Source organism: Oncorhynchus masou, chromosome 20 (genome assembly GCF_036934945.1).
Source record: "Oncorhynchus masou masou isolate Uvic2021 chromosome 20, UVic_Omas_1.1, whole genome shotgun sequence".
Classification (NCBI taxonomy): domain Eukaryota; kingdom Metazoa; phylum Chordata; class Actinopteri; order Salmoniformes; family Salmonidae; genus Oncorhynchus; species Oncorhynchus masou.
This window is the reverse complement of record NC_088231.1, coordinates 32103770-32117669: the sequence shown is the minus strand read 5'-3', so window position 1 is coordinate 32117669 and position 13900 is coordinate 32103770. Positions and strand designations below refer to the sequence as shown.

General features: G+C 44.6%; 1 protein-coding gene across 1 annotated transcript in view; it reads left to right on the top strand.

The window, feature by feature from the left end:
* LOC135507266 (2-hydroxyacylsphingosine 1-beta-galactosyltransferase-like) overlaps window positions 1–13900 on the top strand; it is a 148671-nt gene that overhangs the window by 96421 nt on the left and 38350 nt on the right. Inside the window, 1 exon segment of the mRNA XM_064926867.1 lies at window positions 2052–2194. Within this exon segment, the coding sequence (XP_064782939.1) occupies window positions 2052–2194 (143 nt within the window).

Here is a 13900-nt window from a genome sequence, read left to right as displayed (position 1 = left end):
TAGAGACCATCTCTCCTCCCCTCTCATCCCTCTCTCCTTCTCTCCCCCTGTCTTCACATCATTCCCTCCCTCCCAGTCACCCACATGAGGCCTTTTCAGGCCAGACTGTACAATGGCAGACATTTAGCTAGGCTGTTAGCGTGCTAGGCTAATGTTTGGTGAGCTTGGCAGTTAGCATGCTAGGCTAATGTTTGGTGAGCTAGGCAGTTAGTGAGCCACTGCCTGTTCACCCCGCTATCATCCAGAAGGCGAGGTCAGTACAGTTGCATCAAAGCAGGGACCGAGAGACTGAAAAACAGCTTCTATCTCAAGGCCATCAGACTGTTAAACAGCCACCACTAACATTGAGTGGCTGCTGCCAACACACTCAACTCCAGCCACTTCAATAATGGGAATTGATGTAAAATATATCACTCGCCACTTTAAACAATGCTACCTTATATAATGTGTACATACCCTACATTATTCATCTCATATGTATACGTATATACTGTACTCTATATCATCTACTGCATCTTTATGTAATACATGTATCACTAGCCACTTTAACTATGCCACTTTGTTTACATACTCATCTCATATGTATATACTGTACTCGATACCATCTACTGTATCTTGCATATGCCGCTCTCTACCATCACTCATTCATATATCTTTATGTACATATTCTTTATCCCCTTACACTGCATTGTCGGAACTAGAAGCACAAGCATTTCGCTACACTCGCATTAACACTCGCATCTGCTAACCATGTGTATGTGACAAATAAAATTTGATTTGATTTAACGGCTAAAGAGCTTTAATACAGGATATATAATGAGACACAGTTAACTATCATGCTAACATTGCTAACGGCTAAAGAGCTTTGACAACAGGATATGTAATGAGACACAGTTAACCATCATGCTAACATTGCTAACGGCTAAAGAGCTTTGATAACAGGATATGTAATGAGACACAGTTAACCATCATGCTAACATTGCTAACGGCTAAAGAGCTTTAAATACTGGATACGTAATGAGACACAGTTAACCATCATGCTAACATTGCTAACGGCTAAAGTGCTTTAAATACTGGATACGTAATGAGACACAGTTAACCATCATGCTAACATTGCTAACGGGTAAAGAGCTTTAAATACTGGATACGTAATGAGACACAGTTAACCATCATGCTAACATTAATGGGCTTCTTCTTTGACCCAACATGTAGCTAGCTTAGTTGGCTTGGAGGAGGCTGATAGCTATATGTCTAGCCTACTTTTTTAGTTGTTGTTTTTACAGTCAACAATAACAGGAACCTGTATTTGTGTTAGCTAGACAGAACCCCTTCCTGCCTTAAGGCTGATTGGCCCAAATGGCACCGTGATCCATATCGGTCACACTACATAGAGAATAGTGGGCCATTTGCGATACACTGTGACAATGACAAATGAGTAAAGCCTGAACCAAAGCACAAACAGCTCTGTTTACTATGCTACATCAGTTGGCTTTAGTTCTTCACGAAGATGACCTATTTAGTGTGTGTGTGTGTGTGTGTTTTACATTTCCCCCCACTAATAGTTATGATTGGGGGAGAAAGAGCTGATCCTAGATCTGTTGCTAGGGGAAACTTGTGACACAGAGAGAAGGGTGGGGACTATCACCTCACTCAGGGGTCAACCAGGGTCATGGGAGACAGACAGGAAGTAGAATGATCATGTGACCCTTCTGCTGGCATGTGACGTCACATTCTGTTATGGTTTAATTCTCTGTTTTATATCAATAAAGTTTGATGATGATGTAAACAGCGTCTAGGGATACAGTAGCCGTGGCGACAGTAGTCACGGGGTGTTAGGTGTGTGTCTCTGTGTGTTGTTGTGTGTTGGACAACAGATCGTCATATGTCTAGATCTGAACTGTCTCCTCTCTCTCTCTGTGTGTGTGTGTGTGTGTGTGTGTGTGTGTGTGTGTGTGTGTGTGTGTGTGTGTGTGTGTGTGTGTGTGTGTGTGTGTGTGTGTGTGTGTGTGTGTGTGTGTGTGTGTGTGTGTGTGTGTGTGTGTGCGCTGCAGGACTTTGAGTCGTGGGTAAATGACACGGCGGAGCATGGCTTCGTGGTCGTATCGTTTGGCGCCGGGGTCAAATACCTCTCAGAGGACATCACTCACAAACTGGCTGGAGCCCTGGGCAGGCTGCCCCAACGCGTGGTCTGGAGGTACTACCAATTTCATTCATTCACATTCCCTTCCACTGCAACTGGGGAGGGGGAGGACACAACATGGCTGCTAATTCACATTCCCTTCCACTGTAACTGGGAAGGGGGAGGACACAACATGGCTGCTAATTCACATTCCCTTCCACTGCAACTGGGGAGGGGGAGGACACAACATGGCTGCTAATTCACATACCCTTCCACTGCAACTGGGAAGGGGGAGGACACAACATGGCTGCTAATTCACATTCCCTTCCACTGCAACTGGGAAGGGGATGGACACAACATGGCTGCTAATTCACATTCCCTTCCACTGCAACTGGGAAGGGGGAGGACACAACATGGCTGCTAATTCACATTGGTCGAGTTCCTCCCCGACTATATTGCAGACTCATGCTAAATCTTACAGCACCTGGATAGGTATAAATAACTTGTCACACAACCATTGGTTGATGCAAATCAACACTTGGGCATCTAGTTGGGCAGGAACTCATCCATTCACTCCCACTGCAACTAGGAGGGAGAGGACACAAAATGGCTGCCGGGGGTGGCACCATCAGCCAGGTGGGTGAGGTAAAATGGCTGAATGATAAATGACCACTGCTCTTGTGGGCACTAAAATGGCCCCAGCACCTTACCTACTATTGCCAGTGTTGGTCGACGAACCACCACCCACAAATGATTCCTTGAGAGCCACGACACAAAGGCTACAAAAATATTTTATAGCAAAGATCAACCTCTCAGTCTACATGACAAACAACAGACGTGTGGAACGGGTCACAAGGTGGGACTTGATGAATGAGGAAGGAGTATCACGCAGACCGATAGCATTTGCTATGGAGACGAGGCTCCGGTCTCGTCCCTGGTACTTCATAGGACTGTTCTTATTGTTCAGTTTGGCCCCTGAGACGAGGCTCCGGTCTCATCCCTGGTACTTCATAGGACTGTTCTTATTGTTCAGTTTGGCCCCTGAGACGAGGCTCCGGTCTCATCCCTGGTACTTCATAGGACTGTTCTTATTGTTCAGTTTGGCCCCTGAGACGAGGCTCCGGTCTCATCCCTGGTACTTCATAGGACTGTTCTTATTGTTCAGTTTGGCCCCTGAGACGAGGCTCCGGTCTCATCCCTGGTACTTCATAGGACTGTTCTTATTGTTCAGTTTGGCCCCTGAGACGAGGCTCCGGTCTCATCCCTGGTACTTCATAGGACTGTTCTTATTGTTCAGTTTGGCCCCTGAGACGAGGCTCCGGTCTCATCCCTGGTACTTCATAGGACTGTTCTTATTGTTTAGTTTGACCCCTGAGACGAGGCTCCGGTCTCATCCCTGGTACTTCATAGAACTGTTCTTATTGTTCAGTTTGGCCCCTGAGACGAGGCTCCGGTCTCATCCCTGGTACTTCATAGGACTGTTCTTATTGTTCAGTTTGGCCCCTGAGACGAGGCTCCGGTCTCATCCCTGGTACTTCATAGGACTGTTCTTATTGTTCAGTTTGGCCCCTGAGACGAGGCTCCGGTCTCGTCCCTGGTACTTCATAGGACTGTTCTTATTGTTCAGTTTGGCCCCTGAGACGAGGCTCCGGTCTCATCCCTGGTACTTCATAGGACTGTTCTTATTGTTCAGTTTGGCCCCTGAGACGAGGCTCCGGTCTCGTCCCTGGTACTTCATAGGACTGTTCTTATTGTTCAGTTTGGCCCCTGAGACGAGGCTCCGGTCTCGTCCCTGGTACTTCATAGGACTGTTCTTATTGTTCAGTTTGGCCCCCTTGACGAGGCTCCGGTCTCATCCCTGGTACTTCATAGGACTGTTCTTATTGTTCAGTTTGGCCCCTGAGACGAGGCTCCGGTCTCGTCCCTGGTACTTCATAGGACTGTTCTTATTGTTCAGTTTGGCCCCTGAGACGAGGCTCCGGTCTCATCCCTGGTACTTCATAGGACTGTTCTTATTGTTCAGTTTGGCCCCTGAGACGAGGCTCCGGTCTCATCCCTGGTACTTCATAGGACTGTTCTTATTGTTCAGTTTGGCCCCTGAGACGAGGCTCCGGTCTCATCCCTGGTACTTCATAGGACTGTTCTTATTGTTCAGTTTGGCCCTTGAGACGAGGCTCCGGTCTCATCCCTGGTACTTCATAGGACTGTTCTTACTGTTCAGTTTGGCCCCTGAGACGAGGCTCCGGTCTCGTCCCTGGTACTTCATAGGACTGTTCTTATTGTTCAGTTTGGCCCCTGAGACGAGGCTCCGGTCTCATCCCTGGTACTTCATAGGACTGTTCTTATTGTTCAGTTTGGCCCCTGAGACGAGGCTCCGGTCTCTTCCCTGGTACTTCATAGGACTGTTCTTATTGTTCAGTTTGGCCCCTGAGACGAGGCTCCGGTCTCATCCCTGGTACTTCATAGGACTGTTCTTATTGTTCAGTTTGGCCCCTGAGACGAGGCTCCGGTCTCGTCCCTGGTACTTCATAGGACTGTTCTTATTGTTCAGTTTGGCCCCTGAGACGAGGCTCCGGTCTCATCCCTGGTACTTCTTTAGCACAGAAACACCAACTCAGTCTATGGCATAAATCAATTGTCAACTCCAGATACTCCCATCTCAAGTAAAACCCCTTCTCAAGTAAAACCCCTTGGTGCACAGATATTGTGGAGATAAGTAATTGGTTCCCCAATAATCACGCCATCCCTTCACATGGTTTAGAATAGGTAAAGACACATTCACATGGTTTAGAATAGGTAAAGACACATTCACATGGTTTATAATAGGTACAGACACACTCACATGGTTTAGAATAGGTAAAGACACATTCACATGGTTTAGAATAGGCAAAGACACATTCACATGGTTTAGAATAGGTAAAGACACATTCACATGGTTTAGAATAGGTAAAGGCACATTCACATGGTTTAGAATAGGTAAAGACACATTCACATGGTTTAGAATAGGTAAAGACACATTCACATGGTTTAGAATAGGTAAAGACACATTCACATGGTTTATAATAGGTACAGACACATTCACATGGTTTAGGATAGGTAAAGACACATTCACATGGTTTAGGATAGGTAAAGACACATTCACATGGTTTAGAATAGGTACAGACACATTCACATGGTTTAGAATAGGTAAAGACACATTCACATGGTTTAGAATAGGTAAAGACACATGGTTTAGAATAGGTAAAGACACATTCACATGGTTTAGAATAGGTAAAGACACATTCACATGGTTTAGAATAGGTAAAGGCACATTCACATGGTTTAGAATAGGTAAAGACACATTCACATGGTTTAGAATAGGTAAAGACACATTCACATGGTTTAGAATAGGTAAAGACACATTCACATGGTTTATAATAGGTACAGACACATTCACATGGTTTAGGATAGGTAAAGACACATTCACATGGTTTAGGATAGGTAAAGACACATTCACATGGTTTAGAATAGGTACAGACACATTCACATGGTTTAGAATAGGTAAAGACACATTCACATGGTTTAGAATAGGTAAAGACACATGGTTTAGAATAGGTAAAGACACATTCACATGGTTTAGAATAGGTAAAGACACATTCACATGGTTTAGAATAGGTAAAGACACATTCACATGGTTTAGAATAGGTAAAGACACATGGTTTAGAATAGGTAAAGACACATTCACATGGTTTAGAATAGGTAAAGACACATTCACATGGTTTAGAATAGGCAAAGACACATTCACATGGTTTAGAATAGGTAAAGACACATTCACATGGTTTAGAATAGGTAAAGGCACATTCACATGGTTTAGAATAGGTAAAGACACATTCACATGGTTTAGAATAGGTACAGACACATTCACATGGTTTAGAATAGGTAAAGACACATTCACATGGTTTAGAATAGGTAAAGGCACATTCACATGGTTTAGAATAGGTACAGACACATTCACATGGTTTAGAATAGGTAAAGACACATTCACATGGTTTAGAATAGGTAAAGACACATTCACATGGTTTAGAATAGGTAAAGGCACATTCACATGGTTTAGAATAGGTACAGACACATTCACATGGTTTAGAATAGGTAAAGACACATTCACATGGTTTAGAATAGGTAAAGACACATTCACATGGTTTAGAATAGGTAAAGACACATTCACATGGTTTAGAATAGGTAAAGACACATGGTTTAGAATAGGTAAAGACACATTCACATGGTTTAGAATAGGTAAAGACACATTCACATGGTTTAGAATAGGTAAAGACACATTCACATGGTTTAGAATAGGTAAAGACACATTCACATGGTTTATAATAGGTAAAGACACATTCACATGGTTTAGAATAGGTAAAGACACATGGTTTAGAATAGGCAAAGACACATTCACATGGTTTAGAATAGGTAAAGACACACTCACATGGTTTAGAATAGGTAAAGACACATTCACATGGTTTAGAATAGGTAAAGACACATTCACATGGTTTAGAATAGGTACAGACACACTCACATGGTTTAGAATAGGTAAAGACACATTCACATGGTTTAGAATAGGTAAAGACACATTCACATGGTTTATAATAGGTAAAGACACATTCACATGGTTTAGAATAGGTAAAGACACATTCACGTGGTTTAGAATAGGTAAAGACACATTCACATGGTTTAGAATAGGTAAAGACACATTCACATGGTTTAGAATAGGTAAAGACACATTCACATGGTTTAGAATAGGTAAAGGCACATTCACATGGTTTAGAATAGGTACAGACACATTCACATGGTTTAGAATAGGTAAAGACACATTCACATGGTTTAGAATAGGTAAAGACACATTCACATGGTTTAGAATAGGTAAAGGCACATTCACATGGTTTAGAATAGGTACAGACACATTCACATGGTTTAGAATAGGTAAAGACACATTCACATGGTTTAGAATAGGTAAAGACACATTCACATGGTTTAGAATAGGTAAAGACACATTCACATGGTTTAGAATAGGTAAAGACACATGGTTTAGAATAGGTAAAGACACATTCACATGGTTTAGAATAGGTAAAGACACATTCACATGGTTTAGAATAGGTAAAGACACATTCACATGGTTTAGAATAGGTAAAGACACATTCACATGGTTTATAATAGGTAAAGACACATTCACATGGTTTAGAATAGGTAAAGACACATGGTTTAGAATAGGCAAAGACACATTCACATGGTTTAGAATAGGTAAAGACACACTCACATGGTTTAGAATAGGTAAAGACACATTCACATGGTTTAGAATAGGTAAAGACACATTCACATGGTTTAGAATAGGTACAGACACACTCACATGGTTTAGAATAGGTAAAGACACATTCACATGGTTTAGAATAGGTAAAGACACATTCACATGGTTTAGAATAGGTAAAGACACATTCACATGGTTTAGAATAGGTAAAGACACATGGTTTAGAATAGGTAAAGACACATTCACATGGTTTAGAATAGGTAAAGACACATTCACATGGTTTAGAATAGGTAAAGACACATTCACATGGTTTATAATAGGTAAAGACACATTCACATGGTTTAGAATAGGTAAAGACACATGGTTTAGAATAGGCAAAGACACATTCACATGGTTTAGAATAGGTAAAGACACACTCACATGGTTTAGAATAGGTAAAGACACATTCACATGGTTTAGAATAGGTAAAGACACATTCACATGGTTTAGAATAGGTAAAGACACATTCACATGGTTTAGAATAGGTAAAGACACATTCACGTGGTTTAGAATAGGTAAAGACACATTCACGTGGTTTAGAATAGGTTAACGACACATTCACGTGGTTTAGAATAGGTTAACGACACATTCACGTGGTTTAGAATAGGTAAAGACACATTCACGTGGTTTAGAATAGGTAAAGACACATTCACGTGGTTTAGAATAGGTAAAGACACATTCACGTGGTTTAGAATAGGCAAAGACACATTCACATGGTTTAGAATAGGCAAAGACACATTCACATGGTTTAGAATAGGTACAGACACATTCACATGGTTTAGAATAGGTAAAGACACATTCACATGGTTTAGAATAGGTAAAGACACATTCACATGGTTTAGAATAGGTACAGACACATTCACATGGTTTAGAATAGGTACAGACACATTCACATGGTTTAGAATAGGTAAAGACACATTCACATGGTTTAGAATAGGTAAAGACACATTCACATGGTTTAGAATAGGTAAAGACACATTCACATGGTTTAGGATAGGTAAAGACACATTCACATGGTTTAGAATAGGTAAAGACACATTCCCACATTCCCAGTTTTATGCATTACCACAAGGGAGATGTTTAGTTTACCGAAAATACAGCTCACTGTCCAATGTGTTGGGTAGAGACAGGCTTGATCACCACAGATCCAATCAGTCAATGTTGCCAAATCGATGAGGAGAACGATTGTCAGTTTTCCGCGTCAACAATGGTGTGCCGCACCCTCAGTCTAAACGGAGTTTCCAGAGCTTCAAGGTTCCATTCTTCCAGCTACTTCCTACTTCCAGCTACTTCCTACTTCCTATTGGGAAGACATTAGAATTAACACATGTTGACGTTCCCACAGGGGATTCATTATTTGTGGTTTGGAAATATTCCTTGGATTGGATCAGAACAGGTTCTGAATGGGGTTCGTCGGGCTTGGATCAGGACAGGTTCTGAATGGTGTTCATCGGGCTTGGATCAGGACCGATTCTGAATGGGGTTCGTCAGGGTTGGATCAGAACAGGTTCTGATTGGGGTCCGTCGGGGTTGGATCAGAACAGGTTCTGAATGGGGTTCGTCGGGCTTGGATCAGAACAGGTTCTGAATGGGGTTCGTCAGGGTTGGATCAGAACAGGTTCTGAATGGGGTTCGTCAGGGTTGGATCAGAACAGGTTCTGAATGGGGTTCGTCGGGGTTGGATCAGGACAGGTTCTGAATGGGGTTCGTCAGGGTTGGATCAGGACAGGTTCTGGTTGGGGTTCATCGGGGTTGTATCAAAACAGGTTCTGAATGGGGTTCGTCGGGGTTGGATCAGGACAGGTTCTGAATGGGGTTCATCAGGGTTGGATCAGAACAGGTTCTGAATGGGGTTCATCGGGGTTGGATCAGGACAGGTTCTGAATGGGGTTCGTCGGGCTTGGATCAGGACAGGTTCTGAATGGGGTTCGTCGGGGTTGGATCAGAACAGGTTCTGAATGGGGTTCGTCGGGGTTGGATCAGGACAGGTTCTGAATGGGGTTCGTCGGGGTTGGATCAGAACAGGTTCTGAATGGGGTTCATCAGGGTTGGATCAGGACAGGTTCTGAATGGGGTTCGTCGGGGCTGGATCAGGACAGGTTTTGAATGGGGTTCGTCGGGCTTGGATCAGAACAGGTTCTGAATGGGGTTCATCGGGCTTGGATCAGAACAGATTCTGAATGGGGTTCGTCGGGGTTGGATCAGAACAGATTCTGAATGGGGTTCGTCGGGCTTGGATCAGAACAGGTTCTGAATGGGGTTCGTCGGGCTTGGATCAGGACAGGTTCTGAATGGGGTTCGTCAGGGTTGGATCAGGACAGGTTCTGAATGGGGTTCGTCGGGGTTGGATCAGGACAGGTTCTGAATGGGGTTCGTCGGGGTTGGATCAGAACAGGTTCTGAATGGGGTTCGTCAGGGTTGGATCAGGACAGGTTCTGAATGGGGTTCGTCGGGGTTGGATCAGGACAGGTTCTGAATGGGGTTCGTCGGGGTTGGATCAGGACAGGTTCTGAATGGGGTTCGTTGGGGTTGGATCAGGACAGGTTCTGAATGGGGTTCGTCGGGGTTGGATCAGGACAGGTTCTGAATGGGGTTCATCGGGGTTGGATCAGGACAGGTTCTGAATGGGGTTCATCAGGGTTGGATCAGAACAGGTTCTGAATGGGGTTCATCGGGGTTGGATCAGAACAGGTTCTGAATGGGGTTCGTCGGGGTTGGATCAGAACAGGTTCTTGTACACAGGATCTACAGTATATCACAAAAGTGACTACACCCCTCACATTTTTGTAAATATTTGAGAATATCTTTTCACTGAAGAAATGACACTTTGCTACAATGTAAAGTAGTGAGTGTACAGCTTGTTTAACAGTGTAAATTTGCTGTCCCCTCAAAATAACTCAACACACAGCCATTAATGTCCAAATTGGGCCCAAAGTGTCGATATTTTGTGTGGCCACCATCACATTCCAGCACTGTCTTAACCCTCTTGGGCATGGAGTTCACCAGAGCTTCACAGGTTGCCACTGGAGTCCTCTTCCACTCCTCCATGACGACATCAAGGAGCTGGTGGATGTCAGAGACCTTGCACTCCTCCACCTTCCGTTTGAGGATGCCCCACAGATGCTCAATAGGGTTTAGGATTTGATTTGGTTGTAGAGGGTGCAACAGGTCGGCACCTCAGGAGTAAATGTCAGTTGGCTTTTCGTAGCCGATGGTAACCCCCACCTTGGGATGGATCTCTCTCAGGAGATCCTTGACCTCTGCCATTTGATTTAACCAGGCAAGTCAGTTAAGAACAAATTATGATTTTCAATGACGGCCTAGGAACAGTGGGTTAACTGGTCTAGGAACAGTGGGTTAACTGCCTTGTTCAGGGGAACAGTGGGTTAACTGGTCTAGGAACAGTGGGACAGTGGGTTAACTGGTCTAGGAACAGTGGATTAACTGGTCTAGGAACAGTGGGTTAACTGCCTTGTTCAGGGGGCAGAACGACAGATTTTTACATTGTCAGCCCAGGGACTCGATCGAGCAACCTTTTTGATTACAAGTCCAAAGCTCTGACCACTAGGCTTAACCTGCTGCCCCACAGCCATAGCAGTGGAATGTCAACAGGGGAACGCCTCTACCCCATCGGAGAAGGCATCCACTATCACCAGACAGTATTTGTAACCCTGACAAGGAGATAAATAATGAAATCCATCATTATGTGTTCAAATGGTCCTTGAGGGGTCAGATGAGTCTACAGTGGTATGGGAATCCCTCTTCCCATGTTGTTAGTCATACAAATCACATATTTTGAACAAAATTGTTCAGAGAACACAGAAAACCCAGGTACAAACCAAAATGTATTTACAAAATCAACAATTTTTTAAGAGTTAGCATGAGCGATGCACTTACAAACAGCAACTTCAGAAGGGAGCCAAATTGCCTTTAGCACGTTATGAACAAGTTTTAAATGAGAGATTGTCTGACCAGAAGAGGTCAGGAAGCCATGCTGTTTCCACAGAGTACCCAAATCATGTACCACACCAAAGGCATATCTGCTATCTGTATAGATAGTAGCAGACTGGCCTTTAGCTAATGTTCAAGCTCCGGTGAATGCAAAGAGTTCTGCTGCTTGGGCAGAAAGGTGGGAGGGTAATTTAGCACTTTCCAGTGTGGTTGAGGCAGTAGTAACCGTGGTTACATACGTGGTTCTCCCTTCTCAGAACGCTGAGCAGAGCCATCTACAAACAGTTCCACATTTGAATTTTGCAAAAGGGACATCGGTTAAATCCATCCTTGGTTTTAGATACAAGCTCCACCAGAGCAGCACGGTAGTTCGGCTCGCCATCGTCCTCGGTGGGCAACAGAGTAGCAGGATTTAACACAGTGGACCTCTTCAGAGTGTCACGTGAGACATTGCCAGAAGAACATTCTGGATAATGGAGCAGTGGAGCTGGTGTTAGATGGGCCATCATTCTGATAATGGAGGAGTGGAGCTGGTGTTAGATGGGCCGTCATTCTGATAATGGAGGAGTGGAGCTGGTGTTAGATGGGCCGTCATTCTGATAATGGAGGAGTGGAGCTGGTGTTAGATGAGCCGTCATTCTGATAATGGAGTAGTGGAGCTGGTGTTAGATGGGCCGTCATTCTGATAATGGAGGAGTAGAGCTGGTGTTAGATGGGCCGTCATTCTGATAATGGAGCTGGTGTTAGATGGGCCGTCATTCTGATAATGGAGGAGTGGAGCTGGTGTTAGATGGGCCGTCATTCTGATAATGGAGCTGGTGTTAGATGGGCCGTCATTCTGATAATGGAGCTGGTGTTAGATGGGCCGTCATTCTGATAATGGAGCTGGTGTTAGATGGGCCGTCATTCTGATAATGGAGCTGGTGTTAGATGGGCCGTCATTCTGATAATGGAGCTGGTCTTAGATGGGCCGTCATTCTGATAATGGAGCTGGTGTTAGATGGGCCGTCATTCTGGATAATGGAGGAGTGGAGCTGGTGTTAGATGGGCCGTCATTCTGGATAATGGAGGAGTGGAGCTGGTGTTAGATGGGCCATCATTCTGATAATGGAGCTGGTGTTAGATGGGCCGTCATTCTGATAATGGAGGAGTAGAGCTGGTGTTAGATGGGCCGTCATTCTGATAATGGAGCTGGTATTAGATGGGCCGCCATTCTGATAATGGAGGAGTGGAGCTGGTGTTAGATGGGCCGTCATTCTGATAATGGAGCTGGTGTTAGATGGGCCGTCATTCTGATAATGGAGCTGGTGTTAGATGGGCCGCCATTCTGATAATGGAGCTGGTGTTAGATGGGCCGTCATTCTGATAATGGAGCTGGTGTTAGATGGGCCATCATTCTGATAATGGAGCTGGTGTTAGATGGGCCGTCATTCTGATAATGGAGGAGTGGAGCTGGTCTTAGATGGGCCGTCATTCTGATAATGGAGCAGTGGAGCTGGTGTTAGATGGGCTGTCATTCTGATAATGGAGGAGTGGAGCTGGAGTTAGATGGGCCGTCATTCTGATAATGGAGCTGGTGTTAGATGGGCTGTCATTCTGATAATGGAGGAGTGGAGCTGGTGTTAGATGGGCCGTCATTCTGATAATGGAGCTGGTGTTAGATGGGCCGTCATTCTGATAATGGAGCTGGTGTTAGATGGGCCGCCATTCTGATAATGGAGCTGGTGTTAGATGGGCCGTCATTCTGATAATGGAGGAGTGGAGCTGGTGTTAGATGGGCCGTCATTCTGATAATGGAGCTGGTGTTAGATGGGCCGTCATTCTGATAATGGAGGAGTAGAGCTGGTGTTAGATGGGCTGTCATTCTGATAATGGAGGAGTGGAGCTGGTGTTAGATGGGCCGTCATTCTGATAATGGAGCTGGTGTTAGATGGGCCGGCATTCTGATAATGGAGCTGGTGTTAGATGGGCCGTCATTCTGATAATGGAGGAGTGGAGCTGGTGTTAGATGGGCCGTCATTCTGATAATGGAGCTGGTGTTAGATGGGCCGTCATTCTGATAATGGAGCTGGTGTTAGATGGGCCGTCATTCTGATAATGGAGCTGGTCTTAGATGGGCCGTCATTCTGATAATGGAGCTGGTGTTAGATGGGCCGTCATTCTGATAATGGAGGAGTGGAGCTGGTGTTAGATGGGCCGTCATTCTGATAATGGAGCTGGTGTTAGATGGGCCGTCATTCTGGATAATGGAGGAGTGGAGCTGGTGTTAGATGGGCCGTCATTCTGGATAATGGAGGAGTGGAGCTGGTGTTAGATGGGCCATCATTCTGATAATGGAGCTGGTGTTAGATGGGCCGTCATTCTGATAATGGAGGAGTGGAGCTGGTCTTAGATGGGCCGTCATTCTGATAATGGAGCAGTGGAGCTGGTGTTAGATGGGCTGTCATTCTGATAATGGAGGAGTGGAGCTGGAGTTAGATGGGCCGTCATTCTGATAATGGAGCTGGTGTTAG